Raw genomic sequence first — 21254 nt, 5'->3', positions numbered from 1 at the left:
CAGAATATAACAGATTAATATGAAAAATAACAGACAGAAATCATAGATTAAGAATAGTAATAAATGAAATTTATATGTTACATTAAGACTAGAGAATATATTTCAGTTTGAAGTAACCAGAATTCGGTCACAGAAACTATATCCTAGAAAATGTCATATTTAGCAAAGCTAAAAGGACCAATATTTTATATTTTATACTTAGTTATTATGATTACTTCTTAATACCACTGAGTCTATCTTAAAAACTCAGACATAAGGTAAAATATTTTGTATTATAGCAATTATTTGTTCTTATAAAACTGAAATTAGAAACATGACCACATTGATAACAAAATGGAGATAATAGGAAGTACAATCTATGAAAAGAAAATGGCATGGTTACAGATAATTTTTCAAGAAAGAAGTGTTTTTCACATTATCCCAGAAACCACATGAACAATTTAGTATTACTCAAGATCCTCAGAATCATTTCAATAAAGAAATCCTGTAATTTATTTATTCACTAACTTTCTGAAAAAGTTCCTTCCTCTCTTCTGCTCTTTTTCAATGTGGCAGGCTTTTCTGTGCATTACAGGGGGTCCTCATTCAACAAATACCTACTAACTATCTACCCTTTGCCTAATAATACGCTAAAAAACAGTGCAAGCTTGTGCTGAAACTCTTTTTTAAGTAACATATTTTAACATCCTACAGAGATTTATGGGTCGTTGCCTTTCTGACCTCTTCCAATAACCTAAATAAATGACAGTAATGACATTGTGGGTGATCAGTGGATCTGTGCCAAGCATTCTGGATGGAATGAAAGGGAATAGGATTAGACTTCAGAGTTGGAAGAGACAACTGCTTCTCATCCAAATCCTATAAAAGATAAAATTCAGAAGTCCTTTCTGAGTAACAAAGGTCAATTAAAACAGACCATGTCAAGGATAAAAACAAGGCCACACTCACTGTTAATACCATTAAATGGATTAAGATGGTGCCAAGCAAGTACTTTTAATTGGAAAATACTGCTTAGAGAAAAGTACCTAAGGGTATTACTCTCCCATTAGTCTGATATGCTTAATTAAGTCCAGAGAGAGGCATGAGGTTAAGAAAGATAAGACCTACAACAAAACCATGAGTATGGCTATTGGCACATATACCCAAACCAATGAGATAACAAATTGGTTTCTGAAACTGTTGCATCACCAAATGAACCACCAGCCTCTTCTCAGACAGATTATAACTGAATGAGTATGAAAATAACCCTTAGTTCCTAAATTTCTACAGGTAAGAAAAAGGCTGATAGAGATTCTAACTATACAAGGAATATGCCCTCCATTTGCCCTCTTCAAATATAGCCAAAGACGACTAAAAAACCAACAGAGAACAATAAACGCCTCCCAAGAGGCAGCTTTACTCAAGGAACAAGCATACCATCTTCCCAGTGGGATTTCAGGATTTCTCTGAACTAGTGACTGCTATGTATTTTCCTCTTTCCAACCAGATGATTATCATGACAAATATGTTTCTTACATGTTTGGTATATTAAAGGAAAAAACAGAGAATGCTAGTGCTAATGGGAATACAAAGAGAGTCAAGATTCAAAATGTATCACAGACAAAAATGGAAAACTAGAACTTTAAAAAAAAAATAGAAACTCTCTAGGATCTAGGACTAGGTAAAGAATTCTTAGACTTGGCAACAAAAATATAATCCATAAAAAGAAAAACTGGTAAACTGAATTTCATCAAAATTAAATCTTTTGCACTTATGAAAAACCCTGTTAAAAGTATGAAAAGATATGCTATACTGGATGAAAATATGTGCAAATCACCTATGTGACAAAGATCTAGGACTTAAGATACATAAGCAACTTTCAAAATTCAACAGTACAAATCAAACAATCCAGCTAGAAAATGGGCAAAAATCATGGACAGACATTACACCAAGGTTAAGCAGATGGCAAATCAACACGAGCAAAGACACTCAACATCATTGGCCATTAGGAAAATGCAAGTTGCAGCCACAGTGAGATTTCACTGAAACCTATCAGAGTGGCTAATCTAAAAAAAAAAAAAAAAAGACAGCACCAAATGATAGAGTCACTCATACTCTGCTGATGGGCTATAAAATGGTACACTCTCTCTGGAAAATAGTTTAGCATTTCTCAAAAAAATAAACATAAAACTATCACATGACCCAGTTGTTTCACTCCTGGGCATCTATCCTACAGAAATGAGAACTATGTTTACACAAACATCCATACAAATGTTCATAACTTTATTTGTAACAACCAAAAACAGATCAACGCAGATGTCCTTTAGTAGGTGAATAGTTAAACAAACCATCTCTGATACATTCATTACATGAACTACTTGGTAATTAGCAATAAAAAGGAATGAACATTGGATAACCACCACTCTGGTGAGTTTTTAGAGAATTATTCTGAGTGAAAAAAGACAATTCTGAAATGCTAAATACTGTATAATTACCAAAATAAAGTAAAATCTTTAAACATAATCAATGTTAGCATGAGGTAATTTACAATAGAAAACTTTCAAATATAAATATTCAACTTCATGAGAATAGTTAAAATTTAAAAAGGAATGTTATATAAGAAAAGAATGTTCAAAGTTTGAAAACTATACAAAATATTATATTAACTCTATAATAAATAGGCACATTATGGGGCACCTGGGTGGCTCAGTGGGTTAAGCCTCTGCCTTCGGCGCAGGTCATGATCTCAGGGTCCTGGGATCGAGCCCGGCACCAAGCTCTCTGCTCGGCAGGGAACCTGCTTTCCTCTCCCTCTGCCTGCCCCTCTGCCTACTTGCAATCTCTATCTCTCTTTCAGATAAATAAATAAATAAATCTTTAAAAAAAAAAAAAGAAAAGAAATAGGCACATTAAAAACATTAACACAGTCCCAAAGTTCTTTTCCTTGAGAAAGAACAATGAATTGTTTTTTTTTTTCTCTTCTATTCCTTAGTATTGTCCAAATTGTCTGCAATGACCCACAGGACTTCTCTAACCAGAATAATGTACTAATAAAAAAACACAACAAAAGAGGAATGATTAAATAGGTTATCTATAAAATGAATATAAAAACATAAATAATTTGCAACTGTTTTAAAATAGAACAATGACCAATATATATTCTTAAAGAAAAAGTGAATAGCTATAAATTCAAAATGTTGTTTCCTTTAAATGTACATTTGAATGCATATGTATAAATGTGATACAAGATGTATGAATATGTATGAATGTTAGTAAGAATGTGTGGATGTGAGTGAGCATGACTGTGTGTTAATGACTGTACTGTAAATGTGTGTATGATGTGTGACTATTTGTGAATACACATAAAAACATATATATACATTAAGAAAACTGAACAATATTAGCAGTGGATAATCTAAGTTATGGTATAAAAACTTATTTCCTTCCTTTTTTGTTTCATTTATTCCATTTTTTTCCTTTTATTCCATTTCTTTCGGGTTTTTTTTTTTTTAAATCTTCTGAATGGCTTGCAAAGGATGTATCATGTTTAAAATTAGATAAAAAAAATTAAAGATATTTAAACTGGCATTTTGCCTATTTAAAAGTTAATATTTTTGTGTACTATTTTGAGTGGATCCATTTAAGCTGAACTACACCAGAGTTATCTTCTTATCTCCTAAGAATATAATCCTGGAAACATAGCTAATTAAAATCCTCTCTAATATATTACTTTGGAAGTGTTTAGCCAGACTTTTGAGATAAACTAAGAAAGGTAGTTTTTTGGGGGAGGGTGGGGGGGTTGTTTGTTTGTTCCTTCTTTTGAGAGAGAGAGAAAGAGAGAACAAAGAGGGAAAGCTGAGGAGGGAGAAGGAGAAGTAGGCTCCCAGCTGAGCAGACAGCCCCCAGGCTCCATCCCAGGGATCTGGGATCATCACCTGAACTGAAAGCAGAAGCTTAACCAACTGAACCACCCAGGCGTCCTAAGAAAAGTAGTTTTTAACATTAGTATAGCTGTTACTTAATTATCATGAACAAAGCTATTATTCATTGCTACTATTTAATGAGCTCTTACCATGCACCAGGCACTGCCTTATCACTATGGTATATAGTACAGTATACAGTATCATACAGTCTCCAGTGAGGAGGGGTTATTATCATCATTGTAATTTATAGTAAAGCTTGTCCAGGCCCACACAGCATTTGAGCAAAAATTTAAATTCAGTTTTGTCTGACCTTAATATCCCTGCTATATTGCTGCATAATTTCTCTCAAGGTAATGTGCTAATGGTAATTAACTGGGGAAAAAATACATTAAAACACACAGTACCTCTTTGGGCATTTTTTTAAGAACAGTGACTTCCTCATTTCTTTCTTGCCACAAACCACATTTTTACCAACCTTTCTGAGGAAGCAACAAAAGCATTGCTTAATTATCACCTCCCATACACTATACCAGTAAGACACAACTATGCCTCTGGTCAAGTTGAATGCCTTAGCAGAGCATTTCCTTTTATTTTATACATGAAAACAAATAAGGATAATCACTACTAATAGTCTATCAAGAAAAAATCCTGCCATTTCAGCATCACCTTAGAAGCATGGTAGCTACACAGGGAAATCAATAGTTTAGCAAGTAATTAAGGCAAAAACCAAAAGTAGAATACCAAAACGTTGTATTATTATTACTGAATATGCTTCTCATTTTAGCTTCCTCTTTTGCACTGTAAATTTTTCAGATCCCAAATCTTACCCATAAAGATCATCTATGCTCTGCCACTGATAACACAGTTCCTCCCAAAACTCGCCTCGGTGCCCCCCCCCCCAAAAAATGCTCCATTACTCTTTAGGTCAAGTTTATGGAAAATGTGAACAGAGCATCCCAAACTGCCTCTATCTGACATTAACTGCTCTTACTGCCCTTCTATGGAGGGGAAGTCATTAGACTCTTAATATGCCTCCACTGAAAGGATCCATTCATTCATTAAAATATGTGACAACTCAACAAACGTTTCTTGAACACCTACTATCCATCACAGGCTGTTCTAATTCTGGCCATAATCAAGATTCTAAATTCAACAAGGGCTTTCAAAATGATGTAAGACAGCACAGAACAGATGTCCCCAAAGCCTGTTCACCAAAACACTTATCTGGGGGAGAAAACATGAAGTGAGCAGCAGAAGTAGAGCAAAGGGGCCAACCAGTGGAGTCCTTTGATACATATCACATCCTCTTAACTACAGATTCAAAACTGCATTAACTTACAGGGATGTAACAGAGACAGCCCTTAACTTTGATTTTCCCAACCTCATTGAACCATGAAACATATTTTTAAGATACTCTTAATATCTTCAGAAGCTGGGCTCTGCAGATCATACTTTAAGAAATGCGGGACATATTCTTTTGCTCAAGGGCATGCGTTTTTAAATCTTTATTTACAAATTATAGCTGTGAGCAGAAATAAGTTTGTGCTAATAACTCACTGACACATGCCTCCTATTTAATTTTCTGTTAGTTTCCTTTTTTTTCAGAAGCCTGGTCATTTGAATTTCAACAAAACTGGCTACATTAAAGTATCTAGTATTTCATGACAGTTGTGAAACTTCTATTTTAAAGGAATTTATAAAGCAATAATCCTGAAATGAAAAAGAAACCTCTGTGCCCATAGATGAAACTGTACAAAATAATTAAGCACCAAGCTGGACATATGTTTCCCCAAATGGACTGATAAGATAACCTTGTTAGTTTTAAAAAATATAAATTCCTGAGTCTTACTACAGACTTACTGGGTCAGGGTCCCCAAGAGGCAGTAAGTGACGGTAGCAAGCATCTAGGGTAACTCATATAATCTGGGAAGTTTGTGGAAAACTGAAGTGCCTTGGATATTAAAAACTGTGATAGTTCCATCTGGAGCACTGACTACCCCTAGAAGTTAGTTCTAGCTCTTTTACTATACGTATGGAATTTAAAAATCTTTTGAATCATTTGTTTTATTACATCATTACATATTCTAAGATATTACCTTTCCTTTTTTATTCATTTGTTGCAATTAAATTGAAATATAAGAAAAATAAAACTGATTCTTTATAAGGAAGAAGAAATATCAAGGAAGAAGAACATTCAGAGGCCCAGGGAAATTATACTGTATTAAATTAGCAACTGTAAAACTGTAAGATCCTTGGCCCTATGTCTTCTCCAATCTAGAGAAGTATTCCATGTTAAAAAAAAAAAAAAATCCTTATGAATACAAGATAAAAGGCAAAACAGTAACTAAAATTAAATCACACATTTGAGTCTCACACTAATCATTTTCCCAGTTCAACATTTTAGTCACTTTGCATAACCAACATCTTTCGATACAGAATTCTTCCTGAAATACCAATCTAAAACATTAGAAATTTAATGCTGAAGTAAATGTAAAGTGTTCAGAGCTATCTTTTTCTGAGAAAGGAATGGAAAAGAGAAACATGAAAATAATATGACTTAAGAAAAGTTATCCAACTATTGGTCAATAAAGAAAAAGAGCTTCACTGGATTTAGTAATTACTTACCTATAATTTCTAAGTATTTAATAAGGATCCCCCTCCCAAAAATCTCAAAGAGTCAAAGAGATTATTTTCCTTAACACCATTAAATTAACACTCATCCACAAGGAATTAAAAAGTGGTTGGAGGAAAACAAAATGTTATGTGGTAAAGATTTACTTATTATATTTTTATAATATTTGAAAATTATATTAAAATATGTAATAACAAGTTAAAGTATATCAAAAGTGAATGTCAAATATTATTTACTTTAAAGTATTTTATGACATATTCTATTTCCAGGCTAACATATATAAAAATAAGTTCTGAGAAGCATTTCTGTCAATTTTAATTCTTCCCATTTTTTGTATCCAATAACAACCAAAACTTCCCTTTGATAAATATCTCCGAAGTTAGATAATCACCTCTAACCCTTAGGTCTTCATAAGTTTCCCTTTAAAAAATATTTTCCCAAATTTTATTCTTACAGAATAGAAAATTCAAGCTGTTTCAAACACCCTTTTCTACCTTTTTGCTAACTCTTTACCTCATTTGTGTTTTTCTATCACCTGTGGAAATTATACAGGCTTATCATATTTCACATTTTGTTTTCCTCTAATTATGAACTATATTACATTAATCTCCTCTTATAGAATAATTTCATCCTGAGCCCTGACTTTTCTCAAGTTCAAAAAACAACAACAAAAAGGCATCCAAAGGAAAATGCTAATTCTCTCAATGTCATTTTCAAATTAAATTACACTATAATTTCAATTAATAAAATGATTTCTTAGTGTGAGGCTCTTTAGGTTATTTATGTTATATTACCTAACAAGATTGTACATGCCCTTGTTTCTATCTATTTACAGAGAGTTTTCAACTCTTGTTTCTTTTCCCACTCATATCGTTTTCCAGTATATTCTCTTTAGACTTAGACAAATCATGAAGATTTTTGGTTATAAGAGTCCAAAATCTGCAAAAGTGGATTAACTTACTTGAACAGACCAGTTATTGTGTTTTTAAGAAAGAATAGGTCATTACAACCGGCTATTCAAAATTGGGGAAAAATGGTTTAAATTCACAAAAGTAATTATGTAATATGTAAACACTTAAATAAATAAATTCATAAAAATATTAAAACTATTCAATATAGTTAATAAACCTATGAGAAAATTTAAAAAATTAAAAACATTAAACAAAGCACAAAAACTAGTATTAGTTTTAGCTGTTATTGTCCGCTCTATGAAATCACTATGAAGCCACTTCACCTCTTGTCCTAGAGGTGTAAAAGAAGAAATTTATGATTTCTAACATTCCTTCTGTTTCTAAATGCCTGAATTCCTTCCCTTTAGATATGTAATACAGTTTCAGTCCTTAGTTCTTATCTGCTATATATGAATACCTACACATACACAGAAACATACCTCAAAGACACATTCCTATTAAAGAAAACTTTCAGGGAAAAAAACGGAGAAATTCAAGATAGCAACTGGGCATTTTCATGTATTGGCTTGAGAGAGCAACTGTTACATCCCTTCCTAAAAGTCAGTGTGTCATTACCTATCAAAAATTTGAATGGGGCGCCTGGGTGGCTCAGTGGGTTGAGCCGCTGCCTTCGGCTCGGGTCATGATCTCGGGGTCCTGGGATCGAGTCCCGCATCGGGCTCTCTGCTCAGCAGGGAGCCTGCTTCTCTCTCTCTCTCTCTGCCTGCCTCTCCATCTACTTGTGATTTCTCTCTGTCAAATAAATAAATAAAATCTTTAAAAAAAAAAAAAAAATTTGAATGAGGAAGCCCTTCAAACCCAATATGAGCCCTTCTAGGAATGAAGACTAAAGAGTAACTTGCACATTCATACAAACATGTATGTTCAAAGATATATATTACAACACTATCGAGATATATAATATTGAGCTCCCACTAATTCCAAACCTGATTTCTTGATTTCCACTCCCAATGCTATTCTGCATTCTAGTGAATTGCTCCAGTTGGCCAAGCCAGGTATCAAGGAGTCATTTTTCACTCCTCTTTTGTAATCAATCTACCAAAGAGTACTCTTTTTCCTTGAAAATACATCGAGAATCAGTCACTCCTTGAAATCTCTACTAATACCAACCCAATCCAACCACCTTTATATCTCTCACCTGGACTCTAATAAAAAAAAACCCCTAGGTGATTCTCTCCTATTTACTCTCATCCTTCAGAACAGAAGCCAAAATGATCGTATCAGAATGTAAGGTCACACATGTCCCTTTGGAAAACTTTCTTGGGGCACCTGGGTGGCTCAGTCAGTTAAGCATCTGTCTTCTGTTTAGGTGATACTCTTGGGGTCCTGGGATCAAGCACTGCATAGTCAGGTTCCCTATTCAGTTGGGAATCTGCTTCTCCATCTCCCTCTGCCCATCTCCACCCCCACTCGCTCCTGTGCTTCCTGCTCTCTCTCAAATAAAATCTTTTTAAAAATGGGGGGAGGGGGAACTTCCTCATGACTTCCCACAGCACTTAAAGGAAGATCTAAATGCCTCATGTTGGCATCTACCGGTCTCTCCAAGTTCATGCCATGCCATGTTCTCCCATGCCTTGATCATGCTGGCCAAAGTGACAATTCCTAAAACCTGCCAAACCCTTTCTCCCTCCAACGCCATTTATCATGTTTTTCTCCAGCCTGGAAAGCATCTTTCAAAGCTGGTTCCTCATTATCCAGTTATTGTCAAAACGACCTTCGCTTGACCACATATTTTTTCTTTTATGCACTATTACTTCATACTATTTGTTCTTTTATAAAAACACTTTCATCTTTGATTATTTCATTTGTTTATGAACTCCATATTTCTTCCCACTACCACAGAAAATCCTGATGGCATGAAACTGTTTCGCTGTTTATCGCAGCACCAGGTAGAGTCCAAAGCAATATTCATTGTATAAATGACAGAACATAAGGGCAACCTGAGATTCTGTTTCCATTTGCCAGTGATAACCTATGATTTAAATTATGAGTCTAATTTACACTAAAAACCTCACAATCAGCCAATTCCTCAAATCTACTTCAACTAAAATAATAAAAATATCAGTAAGACATATCAAAAAGAACTTGGTGAAAACTTACATAGTACAGTATAATGTGACCTGGTTTTAACAATCTTCTTGGCTTCATCTCTGTCCCCAATGACACACACCTTAATTTGCAGCCATTTCCCATGGAGAATTATAAATTGTTCAGATCAGCTACAGTTCAAAGTGTGTCTGGCAAGAGATGAAGCTAAGAAGATTGTTGAAGACAGATGAGGCTTTGGTACTGGAACAGGTGTTGTGGTTTTAGTTTAGAGAGTCAGAGATAGTATCAGAGCTCATATACTTTAAAAACAAGTAGGGCATCTGATCAACTGGAAGACTGGGGAATTTGATTTAGTACAAAGATTACCATGTAAATGCTATGAACAGTATTTTTGCTATCACAGAATCAGTATCATGTTTCCTATGTGAAAGACTCAAGGTTAGACTTTAGTGTTACGATTTCAAAATTGTCATACTAAAGCCTAGTGTGCCTTGTTCCTAAAACTACCTCCAGGGAAATTATGTGACATTGGCCTTACAGAATCTTGTCCAATCTAGAATCAATAAAAGTGATCTTTTCACTGATAACATACTTTCCTTATCTCATTTATTCCAAACTCTACCAAAACTCTTTAAAAACACCCTCTATTGGTCCTATATGCTTGCATATTCTATTTTTATTTCCAAAATGAAGACTGCTTACCTAAGTATACTCCTAAAACCATGCTGCATAATTGTTAAAAATATTATTGTTAAACTGTTAAAAACATTTTCCTATTGGTTGTCATTCTATAATTTGGAAGCTGGTCTTAGGAATGTTAACACTTTAACATTAATTTTCAATATTGAAACTCGACAAATGTAAGAACCTTAACTTTTTAAAAATAATGCCTATATTGCAACAGGCCCCAGTTCTCCTTTCTTCATACTCTAAGCCTTTTCCTCACTTATCTAACTCCTGAAAGTTAATTTTATAACATTCTTTTTCTCAACATTTGTTATTAAAAATCCCAGGAAAGACAATAAAAATGTTAAGGTCTTCATTAGAACATCCCTCTGGCTCTACCATAATTGTTTTCTTCACTGAAAAGGATTCTTTGGGAGAAAAAAAAAAAAAACAACATAGAAATACAGTCAAATTTCCTTTTGAGCCTTTGAATAATGTACTTTTTCAACTAACCAGAGCAACACGTTAGATAACTCATAAAGTTCTATGTCTCTAATACAGTCGAAAGTACAGCTAGCTTCAATTCTTAGGAAAGGCTTCAGTGCTATAAATTTCATCTCTCTTTTCTCAGGAATCAGGAATTGACATGTCCAGAGTGCGGAGCTATAAGCACACCAAATAAAACCAGAAAACAGGGGTTGGGGGATGCCTGGGTGGCTCAAAAGTTTAAGTGCCTGCCTTCTGCTCAGGTCATGATCTCAGAGTCCAGGGAATCCAAACATCCAGCTCCCTGCTTAGTGGGGAGTCTGCTTCTCCCTCTGACCCTCCCTTCTCTCATGCTGTCTCTCATTCTCTTTCTTTCAAATAAATAGTAACTTAAAACATACATACACACACACACACACACACACACACACACACACACAAGAGAAAACTATAGCTCTTAGAACCCCAACGACATACAAATGCAAAGGAAAACTGATCATTGCTTTTTTTTTTTTTTTAATTTATGTTCGGTATAATAGTATTCATTATTTTTCACCACACCCAGTGCTCCATGCAATCTGTGCCCTCTATAATACCCACCACCTGGTACCCCAACCTCCCACCCACCCGTCAATTCAAACCCCTCATTGTTTTTCAGAGTCCATAGTCTCTCATGGTTTTTTGAGCAATGAGTAATTTGGGGAATGAGATTCAGAGGATTAATAACGTGAACAACCACTGAAGCAATGAATAATGCACTAATCTACTTCACACAATTCACATCAAAACAAAGGAGTAAATAGTGAAGGAGACGAAGTCCTTACCCTTCTCACCTGTACAAGTAAGTTGCAATATAAAATTAAAGGCCTTGTTTTAAAGTACTTCTTAAATTAAAACAAACAAAAACGTAACAGAGACTTACCTTCAAAAAAGGACCCCAATTGGTATCTTCCACTAAAAAATTTTGGCATTGAAAACACAAGTGCTCCCAGTCCTATCATAAAGGATGCAAATGCAAGCCATCTTGGTTTGTGTCCTCTTTCACCAAAGAATGACACAAATAAAGACAACAAACAGAATGAGATATCATAGCTTGATGATATCAGGCCCGTCAGAGAACTCTTCATTTCATAGCGCTTCTCAATAGTGGAAATGCTAATATTTACAAGGCCATTTACGATAATACCTGAAAGAGAGAAAAGAAAATGTATGTACATGATTTTTATTAACTTCCCCATATGGATTATGAGTTTTAAAACAATGTACTAAAGTTTGGTTATGACTAAAGTTTGAGTGTTCATTTATATTGATTCTTTTTAATGTGCCAAATTTAAAAGTCCCAAAGTTTCAAAGTTAGCAACTCAAACAAACTTCCTTAAAAATTAGTTTGCTTTTAAATGGTACACTTGTGAATTTTCAGGTGTTAAATAAAATCGATGCTTCTCCTAAACAAAATTGTAGATAACTGCATTTTTCTCTATATAACAAACAAAAAATCAGACTGGTGAATTCTTATGAAGCCAGTCTGCGAGAGAGACTCCAAGAGTAACATACTCTCTTAGACCTCACTCAGAAGAATACCAAAAAGTACAGGTGACTCAGAGGTCATTAAAGAGGTCATTAAGTAATAATTGAACAACCATCCCAGGTTGTTCAATTATTAAACATATTTATATATTACTAGAGATCCTTGACTTAGTCTTATGAAAGGTGAAATTTAGCTTCAAACATCTTTTCCTCTAAAACTTGTATAGACATGAAAGTTATAACTTAAGAAGTCCTAGAACAAAAATAAACACACACTGAGTCATTTCAACTACTGGCATTCTAAATCACATGCAAAGTAAACGAAAAACTATACATTTTATCTGTTAATAACAACTGCGATGGAAGACTATAATGTAAACAACGAAAAGCTGGAAATCTAATTGTGACTGACTTCACAAAAAGGTTATGTCCAGATACAGATTAAATTTACAGGAGTTTAAACATCAGTATAAATTGAAAATAAAAAGCATCTGATCCAATTATACAGTTTTTAACTAGTTACTCCCTTTACTTAGGAGGATACCATGACTCATCTTCACTCGTTAGCGAACAGAATATACGCAAGTCATGATTTCTACAACTTCTTTACATTTTGCTTTATCAAGACTGCAACTGTAAATATATTTGAAGAAAACCAATATGACAAGTTTTAAAAGTCTTAACATGATTTTATTTTTATGCCAATTTAATAAGTCAAAAGCCAACTTACAGTTCTTAAAATTTAAAGGTATAGTGTCTAATGTACCTAGGAATGACATGCTTATGAGATAAACGTATCTGAGAATATGAAACTTTCCCCATCCAAAGATCAACCCACTCCCCCCACCCAAAAAACCAACTTCCCAACACACTTGTCACACTGATTAAAAGTTAGTCATGAAAACTCAACTGTCTTTATGGTATAACTTCTCTGAGAAAGTAAATTTATAAACTCTTATGGAGATTTGGCACTTAAAGCCTAGGAATACCACTCTGAATTCAATGCTACAGAAGTTCTAAGAACTCTCCTTTACTAAAGGAAATTTCAGGAAATATTGCATACTACATGTCTCTATTTTACATACATGAAAATAGGAGGCACATTAGAAGGTTAAGTGCTAAGAGAAACCCTGTTTATCTTTGAGAAATTCTGGGTTAAGTAAACTAACCTGACAAGAGAGGGGTTTTGTTTTTCCCAAACACTACTTAATATACCACGGAATTGGACCTCCCAGGGATCATGTCTGAGAAACATGATTAAGTAATAATTCAAACTTAAATGGTAATAATTCAGATTTAAACTGAGAATTTATTGGGTCACTTTCATCTAGGCTTATGCTTGTTAAATTGGGGGCCTCTAGATAGCTATAACTCTAGGCTAAACCTGACCCATCTTTCTAGGGCTGTCAATAATATTTGTTAATAATTTTAAACAATATTTTACTGGAGACTTCCTTTGGGAATTCAAGAATGTGTTCCTGAATACAGAAATTTCTGAAGAGGTTTCAAGATAAAACAAGAAATTTTAATTGTGCCTAACTTCTTTGAACTTTGCATTCCTATGGCACTGAAATATTTGGTCACAGATTTTGGACAATTAAGACCAAGACGTTGAGAGAAGGTGAACTTGGGTGGGGGCAAGAAAGGTGGAAATGGAAATAACTTTTTGGCACAAAACAACCTTTGGCAGAAAAGCTGCAGTTGACCTGCAATCAATGCTTGCTTACTGAACACCTATTATGTGCAAAAGCAAAGGGCACTGAATTCTGAGTTCCCTTCAGATAGGGAAGCAGGAATAAGAATAGAAAGAATGGAGTGGGGAGGGAGGGAAAAAATGAAACAAGATGGTAAGGGGAGGGAGTCAGACCATAGGAGACTCTTAATCTGAGGGTTGCTGGGAGGTGGGAGGGAGGAAGAGGGTAGCATGGACATGGGGGGGGGGGGGCGCTACAGTGAGTACTGTGAATTGTGTAAGACTGAAGATTCACTGACCTGTACCCCTGGGGCAAATAACATATTATATGTTAATTAAAGAAAAGAATATATTTAGATTTACTCTTCTGTTAATCTTAAAAAAGAGCAATTTCCAACTCCTCCCCCTCCTCAAAAATATTTCTTGGATTACACTTCTTCCAATCGGCCCTGGAGGGCCTTTTTACAAAATACTTTGAAAATAAGGTTCAAGTGACTAAAAAAATATCTACATACCATCAAATTCTAACTAACCTTCAGCATTTCCCTCAGCATGCTTCATCTCAATGCCCACCTGTCCTCAATGTGTCCGTCACCTTAGTGTAACTTCCCTTCCCGATTCTTTCACCCCTCGCATCGGGCAACCCAGCAACAGCTTTTAAGAATCTCCCTGCTTTCTTTCCTGGGAGCCGTTCTTCCTCTATTCTACCACTCACTCTTCCAAACCAGGTCTAGACTGCAAACTCCTAAGGGGATAAACGTGGACTCTATCAGTAACTCCCAAGAGACTCTAAAAGAGATCCTGGAGCAAAACAGTCTGCACAACTCCTTTGCGTTTCAAAAGCCTCACCCTTCACCAACGCCTCCGGCCTTTGCTAACATTGACTGGGTTCCACCTGTGCGCACACACAACTCCAGCTAAATGTACTCACACTACATGAATGCTGCTACCTAACCTATCCACAAATTTCTCCTTGGAGAACTACCTTACCCTCACCTGTAAATTAACCCTTGCCTTCCAGAAACCATGTAAAAAATAAAATAAAATAAAATAAAATAAAATAAAACCCCTTTAATAAGGGCTTTCGCAAGATACATGCTTTTGTAGCACAGAATGGATACCCCCGGTGTAAAACTCTTCCCAAAGGAAGGCTCCAGTGATTTCCACTTCCTTGAAGGAATCGGGAAACGGCTAAACTGAGATAGAACGCAAAAGGGGGATGGAAAAGCTCCTACGGCAAGTTTTAAAAGTTGGTACAAAGGAAAAGCTCCAATGCGGATGCCTGAGCCTGCGGACGTCTGCGGGAGCGCTCGCAAGTCCCCAGGCCCGGGGCTGCCTCGCCCAGCGCGTGGACCACGCGGGCTCCGCCGCACACCTGCCCTCTCCGCCCCACCAGCTCCGCGCGCCCCTCCTCGCCCTCGCTGGGCCCCGCTCGCCCCTGCCCATTACCTTGCGTGAGGGCCAAGAGGCAGTAGTACAGCAGAAAGCCCTGGGGCGTGTTGCAGCGCTGGAGACTCTGCGGTTTTAAGTTCCCACACCCGCAGGGTCCCTCCTCAAACTCGGACAGCGACTCTGGAACGGACAGCTCTTGGGAGACAGCGGGATCCGCAGGGGGCCGGGGTGGCTCCGGCGACTTCTGGGGCTCCGGAGGCTCCCGCGGCTGCGAGTTCTGTCGCTGGGTGTTGATGGACAAGTCCGAGACCTCGACGTGAGAGGGCGATGCAAACAGACGGTGCGGGGTGTCTGGGCTGGAGGCGACGAAAGCCGGGTTCTCGATGCCTTTGCTGCCCTTCATGGTCAGGATGAGTTCTCCCAACTCCAGTGCGCTCCGGCGGCAGAAAAACCCGGTTCCTCTCTGGCTCCTCCCCCGCGCAGGGGGCAGCGCCCCCGTGCGGGAGCAGTTCCCGCCTCCCTGCCGTCGCTCCTGCAGGGCTAAGCCGCCGCTGCTGCCGCTGCCGCCGCCGCCGCGCAGCCGCCGGGATCCTCCTCCTCGAGCTCGCCGCCGCCCGGAGCGCAGAGCGCCGAGCGCCGAGCGCCGAGCGCGGACGCCGGGGCGGGCGGGCTGGCTGTATGATTGGCGCTCCGCCCGCCTCACCTGTTGCCGCAGCGGCCAACTGGAATGCCGGGCGCGGCCGTGCGGCCCGGACGCCGCCAGGTGACCCCGCGAAAGCCCCTCAGGCCTCCGCGCCGCTTCCCAGAGCCCAGGGACTGGGAACGAACCAGGCGTTGTGAGTCTGGTGGCCATAAAGCTCCCTCTGGGTCCTGACAGGAAAGCTGCAAACGCAGTTGCATCAGGAGATCATTCCAGAAAATATCCTGCCGGGTTTCTTCCTCTGTTGGCTACCAACCCGGACTAGGTCTGAAATGCCGAGAATCTGGGCAGCCCCAAAGACAATACTGGGGATTTTGAGCATCATGGTGAGACTTTTACCTGTCATCCTCCCTAGAAACGGACATCCCCACCGGCCTACTCCCCATGACCAGGGCCATTAACGTGGCAACATAACCACCTGCTTGGTTCGACTAACCCCAAAACTGAAGATCCAGAAATGAGAAATCTTTAAAAGCCTATATATGATATTCGTTCTGCTGTATATTGCATAGCTAAGATCAGCAATACTACTAATCATGTAATAATTTCTACCTGTGGAATATATTTAAAAGCACAGACTCTGAAGAACCGAACAACATTACGCCAGAGTTAAAAAAAAATCCCTTCATTCTTTCATTCATTCATCAGAAAATGGTGGACAGGAAAGGCCTGAGTCTGAGCAAAGACCTGAAAGAGATAAGGGACTCGACAGTCTCCTGTGCAGAATAGAATGGCTGGGGTGAATGAAATGGTTGGAGAACAGTAGGAGTTGAAAGCAGGTGAAGGGGTGCAGATGGGGGGTGGCGGGGTGGAAGGGGTGGGGGGAGAAGTGATTGGGGCTAAACCTTAGAGGCCATAATAAGGACTTTGGCTTCCATTGTGAGTAAATTGGGAGGTATGGAACCCAGGAGGTATGTCACCTTGATCGTGACATGATTAGGTTTTTCAAAGGATCCAACCTCTTTGCCTTCTGAAGATAGACTAATGCGTACTAAAATAGTATATTTTAAATGAAGACATTTTTAAAGCTATATCAACATCTCAAGATGTTTATCTTTCCATAAATGTGTATTGTGATAAGGAACAGAATATAAATCACATATATTTCCATTTTGCTGTGTAATGGGCCTATATACACAAAGCTGTTACGTTTCATAAGACTTCAGAGTATTAAGGAATCTACTTCCTCAAATCTAATTGTTGATTATAAAACTTCAAAACAATGTGTCTGGACTACCTTTAGCAGTTAATATAGGTCTCAGTTGTCCAAATACTATACCCACTATATTATATTGTTGTCAATACACTAGTACTATTATTTATTTATAAGGGTCCTTTCATTAAAAGATTACTTCACTAAAAATTAATCATAATCTGGAGAAAGTTTCCACATTTTGCTGTCTTCATTAAACATCTGGCTGATTGCCTGTCCAAGAAGCTACTTCTAGATTGAGCGCTAATACCTCCTGAATAGCAATGATTTGGTAGTATATAATGATCATATCCAAGCATAGCCTTCATCCTAGAGAAGAGAATATAGTGATGGAAAAGTTACCCCCATCCCAAAACAAGATGTGTTTATTTCTTCTAACTATAGTAGCTAAGCTCATTTAAAAGGTCTAGAGGAATGTTTTCAAACACTTTTACTTCTTAATGAGATAAACTAGAATTCAGAAGAAAATGCACAGTGCATGACACATAATAGCTATTATTTTGTGAAAATTTTGTTTCAATTTTATCTGCTTTATATACTGAGCTGGGGATTGAGATAAAAAATACATATATTTTACTTTAAACAAACATACATCTTGTTCCTTCTTCCCTGGCAGTCTAGACTGATCAAGAACATAGGGAAAGAGTAGAAGTAGGAACTATCTTTTTTTTTTAATCTCTCCTAAATATTCCAATATTAATCCTTACTAAAACAGTAGCTATTATTATCTACCTTTTACATATTAAAGAATCTGTATTCTAGAAAGGATTAGTAACTCTCCTAAAGCCATATAGCTAATAAGTGGCCTGGCACTTACTTAGGATTTGAACTCCAAGTTCTGTCAGATATCGTCCCTGAACCTTGCATTTTCTCTCTTTGAATTGCTACAGCCTATCACTGTCAGTTAGAATTTTTGCTAGCAATTCTAAGAGATCAACAGTCATTTGATCTGATGTTGATAAGTTTGGAGATTAATTCTGCTCTGAAGTGCAGATATTCAGATTTTGCAGATATCCAAATTGGGCTTGGTATGGAATTCCCCCTAGGCCTTCTATTGTAAAAAGTTTCCACAGAAATGAACTTAGAATGATGTCTAAAGGTGTAAATATACACTTTGTCTATGAAATATGAACTAATTTAAACAACCAGCAAATTTTGCTTTGATGAAATATGATAAACACAGTTATGGCTTAAGACTCTTTTGCACAAGCTTTGAATTAGCAAATTCAAATTATACTATCAAAATCAAAGTAGCATACTCATCGTGCAGGAAAAATCTATACTGTGTAAGGAAAAATCTTCACTCCTGCAGTGCTCCAGAAGAGAACTCTTTTTAAAGATTAGTCAAAGTGCTATTGCTTCATCTTAAATACATCTTGCTCTTACTGAAAGTGTTATCAACACCACTTTCCTGTTCCCTTACATCCTTTGTGATGCAATGTTGGAAGGAAGGGGGTTCAGGTTTGCAACAACAACAACAACAAAAAAGCAAAACCAAAAAATTTTGATAGAATTTTTTTCTAATTCTGTGGAAAGTCGTCATTTTTTTAATTCTTTGGTCAAGGTAGGGCATATCTAGTGAGCATAGTCAAAAAATTTAAATTTGAGAAGGTAATTAATAAATTGCTATTCTTGTAATAGATATCATTTGATGTATTTTTAAAGGGTAGAAAATGGGATAAAGAATAGTATTCAAACTTTGTAGTAAAGCTCCAACAGCATACACAGGAGCAGATGCCCCTGCCTATGGATCATTCTCTGGAATGTGCAGTAGATCTTTCCCTTCAGGAACTGGATAAACCAAAATAAAGTGGCTTAATGACAGGAGCTATCAAGATGATCAAACCAACTCCCCTTGCTTTGATTCCATGCTTTAAAGAAATCTCATCGTTATATGTTGGCCTTCCATGTAGGTATACCTACTGGAATGAAATATACTTATATGTCTATCTTGGTACTTTATCATTTTTCTTTCTGTGTGCTTTTAATAGTGTATTAGTTCCCTTTCAATTGTGCAGTGGATCCTTTAGTAATATAACACTATGATGCTCACAGAATATTAAAATTACAGGATCTTGAGAGAGCCTGAATACAAAGATGGTCAAGTGCTGATATTGTTGTGGTAATTAAAAATCCCACTATTAAGGACTTATTAATACTCTTGGATCTTATGTTTATTAAATGAAAGCAATGGCACAATCTAAGTGATCTTAGTATTCTTCATTTATCTTTTCTATTTTAAATGCTCTACAAAATGTATAATTAAAAATAAATTATATTTAAGAAAAAATGTAATGTTGAACTAGATTATTTTTGGTACTTTTTGGTTGCAGTTGCACAGATACATTTATGTTTAGAAGAAATAGCAGTTATATTTTCTTTAGTAATCATTAATCATTAAGTAACCATAAATCATTAAGAAAGCCATGTATCTATGAACATGGATGAATATAATTTTTAAAAAACAAAACATGTAAACATTTAATACTATAATTCCCATAAGAAAGCTAACCCAGTAGGCAGTGAAAAAATGTATTCTAGCATAAAATTTGCTGTAGTATCAAGTTAAGCTTTTCACTGATAAGTAAATACTATTATAATTTACTCAAAATACTGTGAACTCTATAGAAAGATATTTATTATACAAATATAACATTAGGTATAGTGAAGATAGCGCAGCTGGATTTATATATATATATATACATATATATATATATATATATATCTCAAGAAATGCTTTAAGCTAGAAGAAATTCTATAGCAAATAAATAGTGTATTTCTAAAACATGTTCTTTTCTACTCAAAATCTGATTTTGATGCCAGGAAACGGTCTTCAATGTGATCATTTTATAGAATATATAATCACAATGTCATCCTCATGACAAAATGCCAGCTTTATTGACTAGAGAAACAGCCATGCTTCCATTCTTGATAGTTCCATCATTCCCACAATTTAACCACTACCATTTCTTAACAAAGTGGATGATGACAGTTATTAAAATTTAGACTTACAAGAGACATCAAGATGTCATTTGTTCCAGCAGCCTGTTTCTAGGCAGGTTAATGTCAAATGCACCCAAAAGCTCAATGCATTCAGAAGCAGGAAATAGGACAGTAACAGGAGGAGTGGTAGTGGTGAGTGAGGAATTATCATTTATTTCACAGTAATCATTTTACAATTTATTGGGAGTTGGTAGAAGTCTAGTGTGAGGTTGAGGGAGCTAGCAGGCTACTATTACTTAGTAAAATAATTTACTTGTAAATACAAATAAGAGCTTTCATGAACAGTGCTCAAGTCAGTAGACAGAAATAAAACAAACAAACAAAAAAACTTTTAAAAAACCCTTATACTTCCACTTTATAATTTGTGAAAGTTCTCAGAGCATGTTCCTAAAGGACAGGGATGAAGATTTTATACTCTACAAAAGAGATAAGAAAACAGAGAATTTCTTAAGTGAGTGTGAGAGAAAATCCACAGAAATAAAGTGTCTTCCTTGATTGAAGAGAAGATACAAAGATTACCATACTTCTGCTTATCAGGGGAGAGGAAAATTTGCTAGACTAGAGGAGAAAAGAATATCGAAGAATGATAAGAAGTAAAACTTCTGAGGCCGTGATGGAACAAAGGCAAACTTTTTAAAAATAAATTTTTAAAATGGGCATTAAAAGTAGAGCCAAATGGAGGGACCTCTGCTTCAAGACAAGATGGGATAATAGCAAAGACCAGATTTAACTTCTTGGAACACTCAAAAGAAACAAAGAAGAAGAAAAAAATACATAAGGAAAAAAAAAGTTTCAAGGCACTGGATTTCATGTAATAAAAAAAAAAAAAAAATAGTCCTGGGACGCCTGGGTGGCTCAGTCAATTGGGCATCTGCCTTGGGTTCAGGTTATGATCCCGGGGTCCTGAGATGAGGCCCGCATTGGACTCCTTGATTAGCAGGGACTCTGCTTCTCCTTCTGCCTGCCATTCCCCCTGCTTGTGCTCTCAATCTCTCTCTGACAAATAAATAAATAAAATCT

The 21254-nt window shown here is 36.5% G+C and overlaps 1 protein-coding gene across 1 annotated transcript in view; it reads right to left on the bottom strand.

Moving 5' to 3' along the window:
• The window catches only part of SLCO4C1 (solute carrier organic anion transporter family member 4C1), a 72714-nt gene extending 56785 nt beyond the window's left edge, over positions 1-15929 (bottom strand). Inside the window, exons 1-2 of the mRNA XM_004769256.3 lie at positions 15376-15929; positions 11629-11892 (exon numbers count right to left, since the gene is read on the bottom strand). Coding sequence (XP_004769313.1) covers positions 11629-11892; positions 15376-15721 — 610 coding nt within the window. The 5' untranslated portion in view covers positions 15722-15929. The remainder of the gene's footprint in view (positions 1-11628; positions 11893-15375) is intronic.
• Positions 15930-21254: the final 5325 nt, after the last annotated feature.

The sequence above is a fragment of the Mustela putorius genome, unplaced genomic scaffold (genome assembly GCF_011764305.1).
Source record: "Mustela putorius furo isolate JIRA1106 unplaced genomic scaffold, ASM1176430v1.1 tig00537350_pilon_pilon_pilon, whole genome shotgun sequence".
Lineage (NCBI taxonomy): Eukaryota > Metazoa > Chordata > Mammalia > Carnivora > Mustelidae > Mustela > Mustela putorius.
This window is presented reverse-complemented; position numbering and strand designations above follow the sequence as displayed.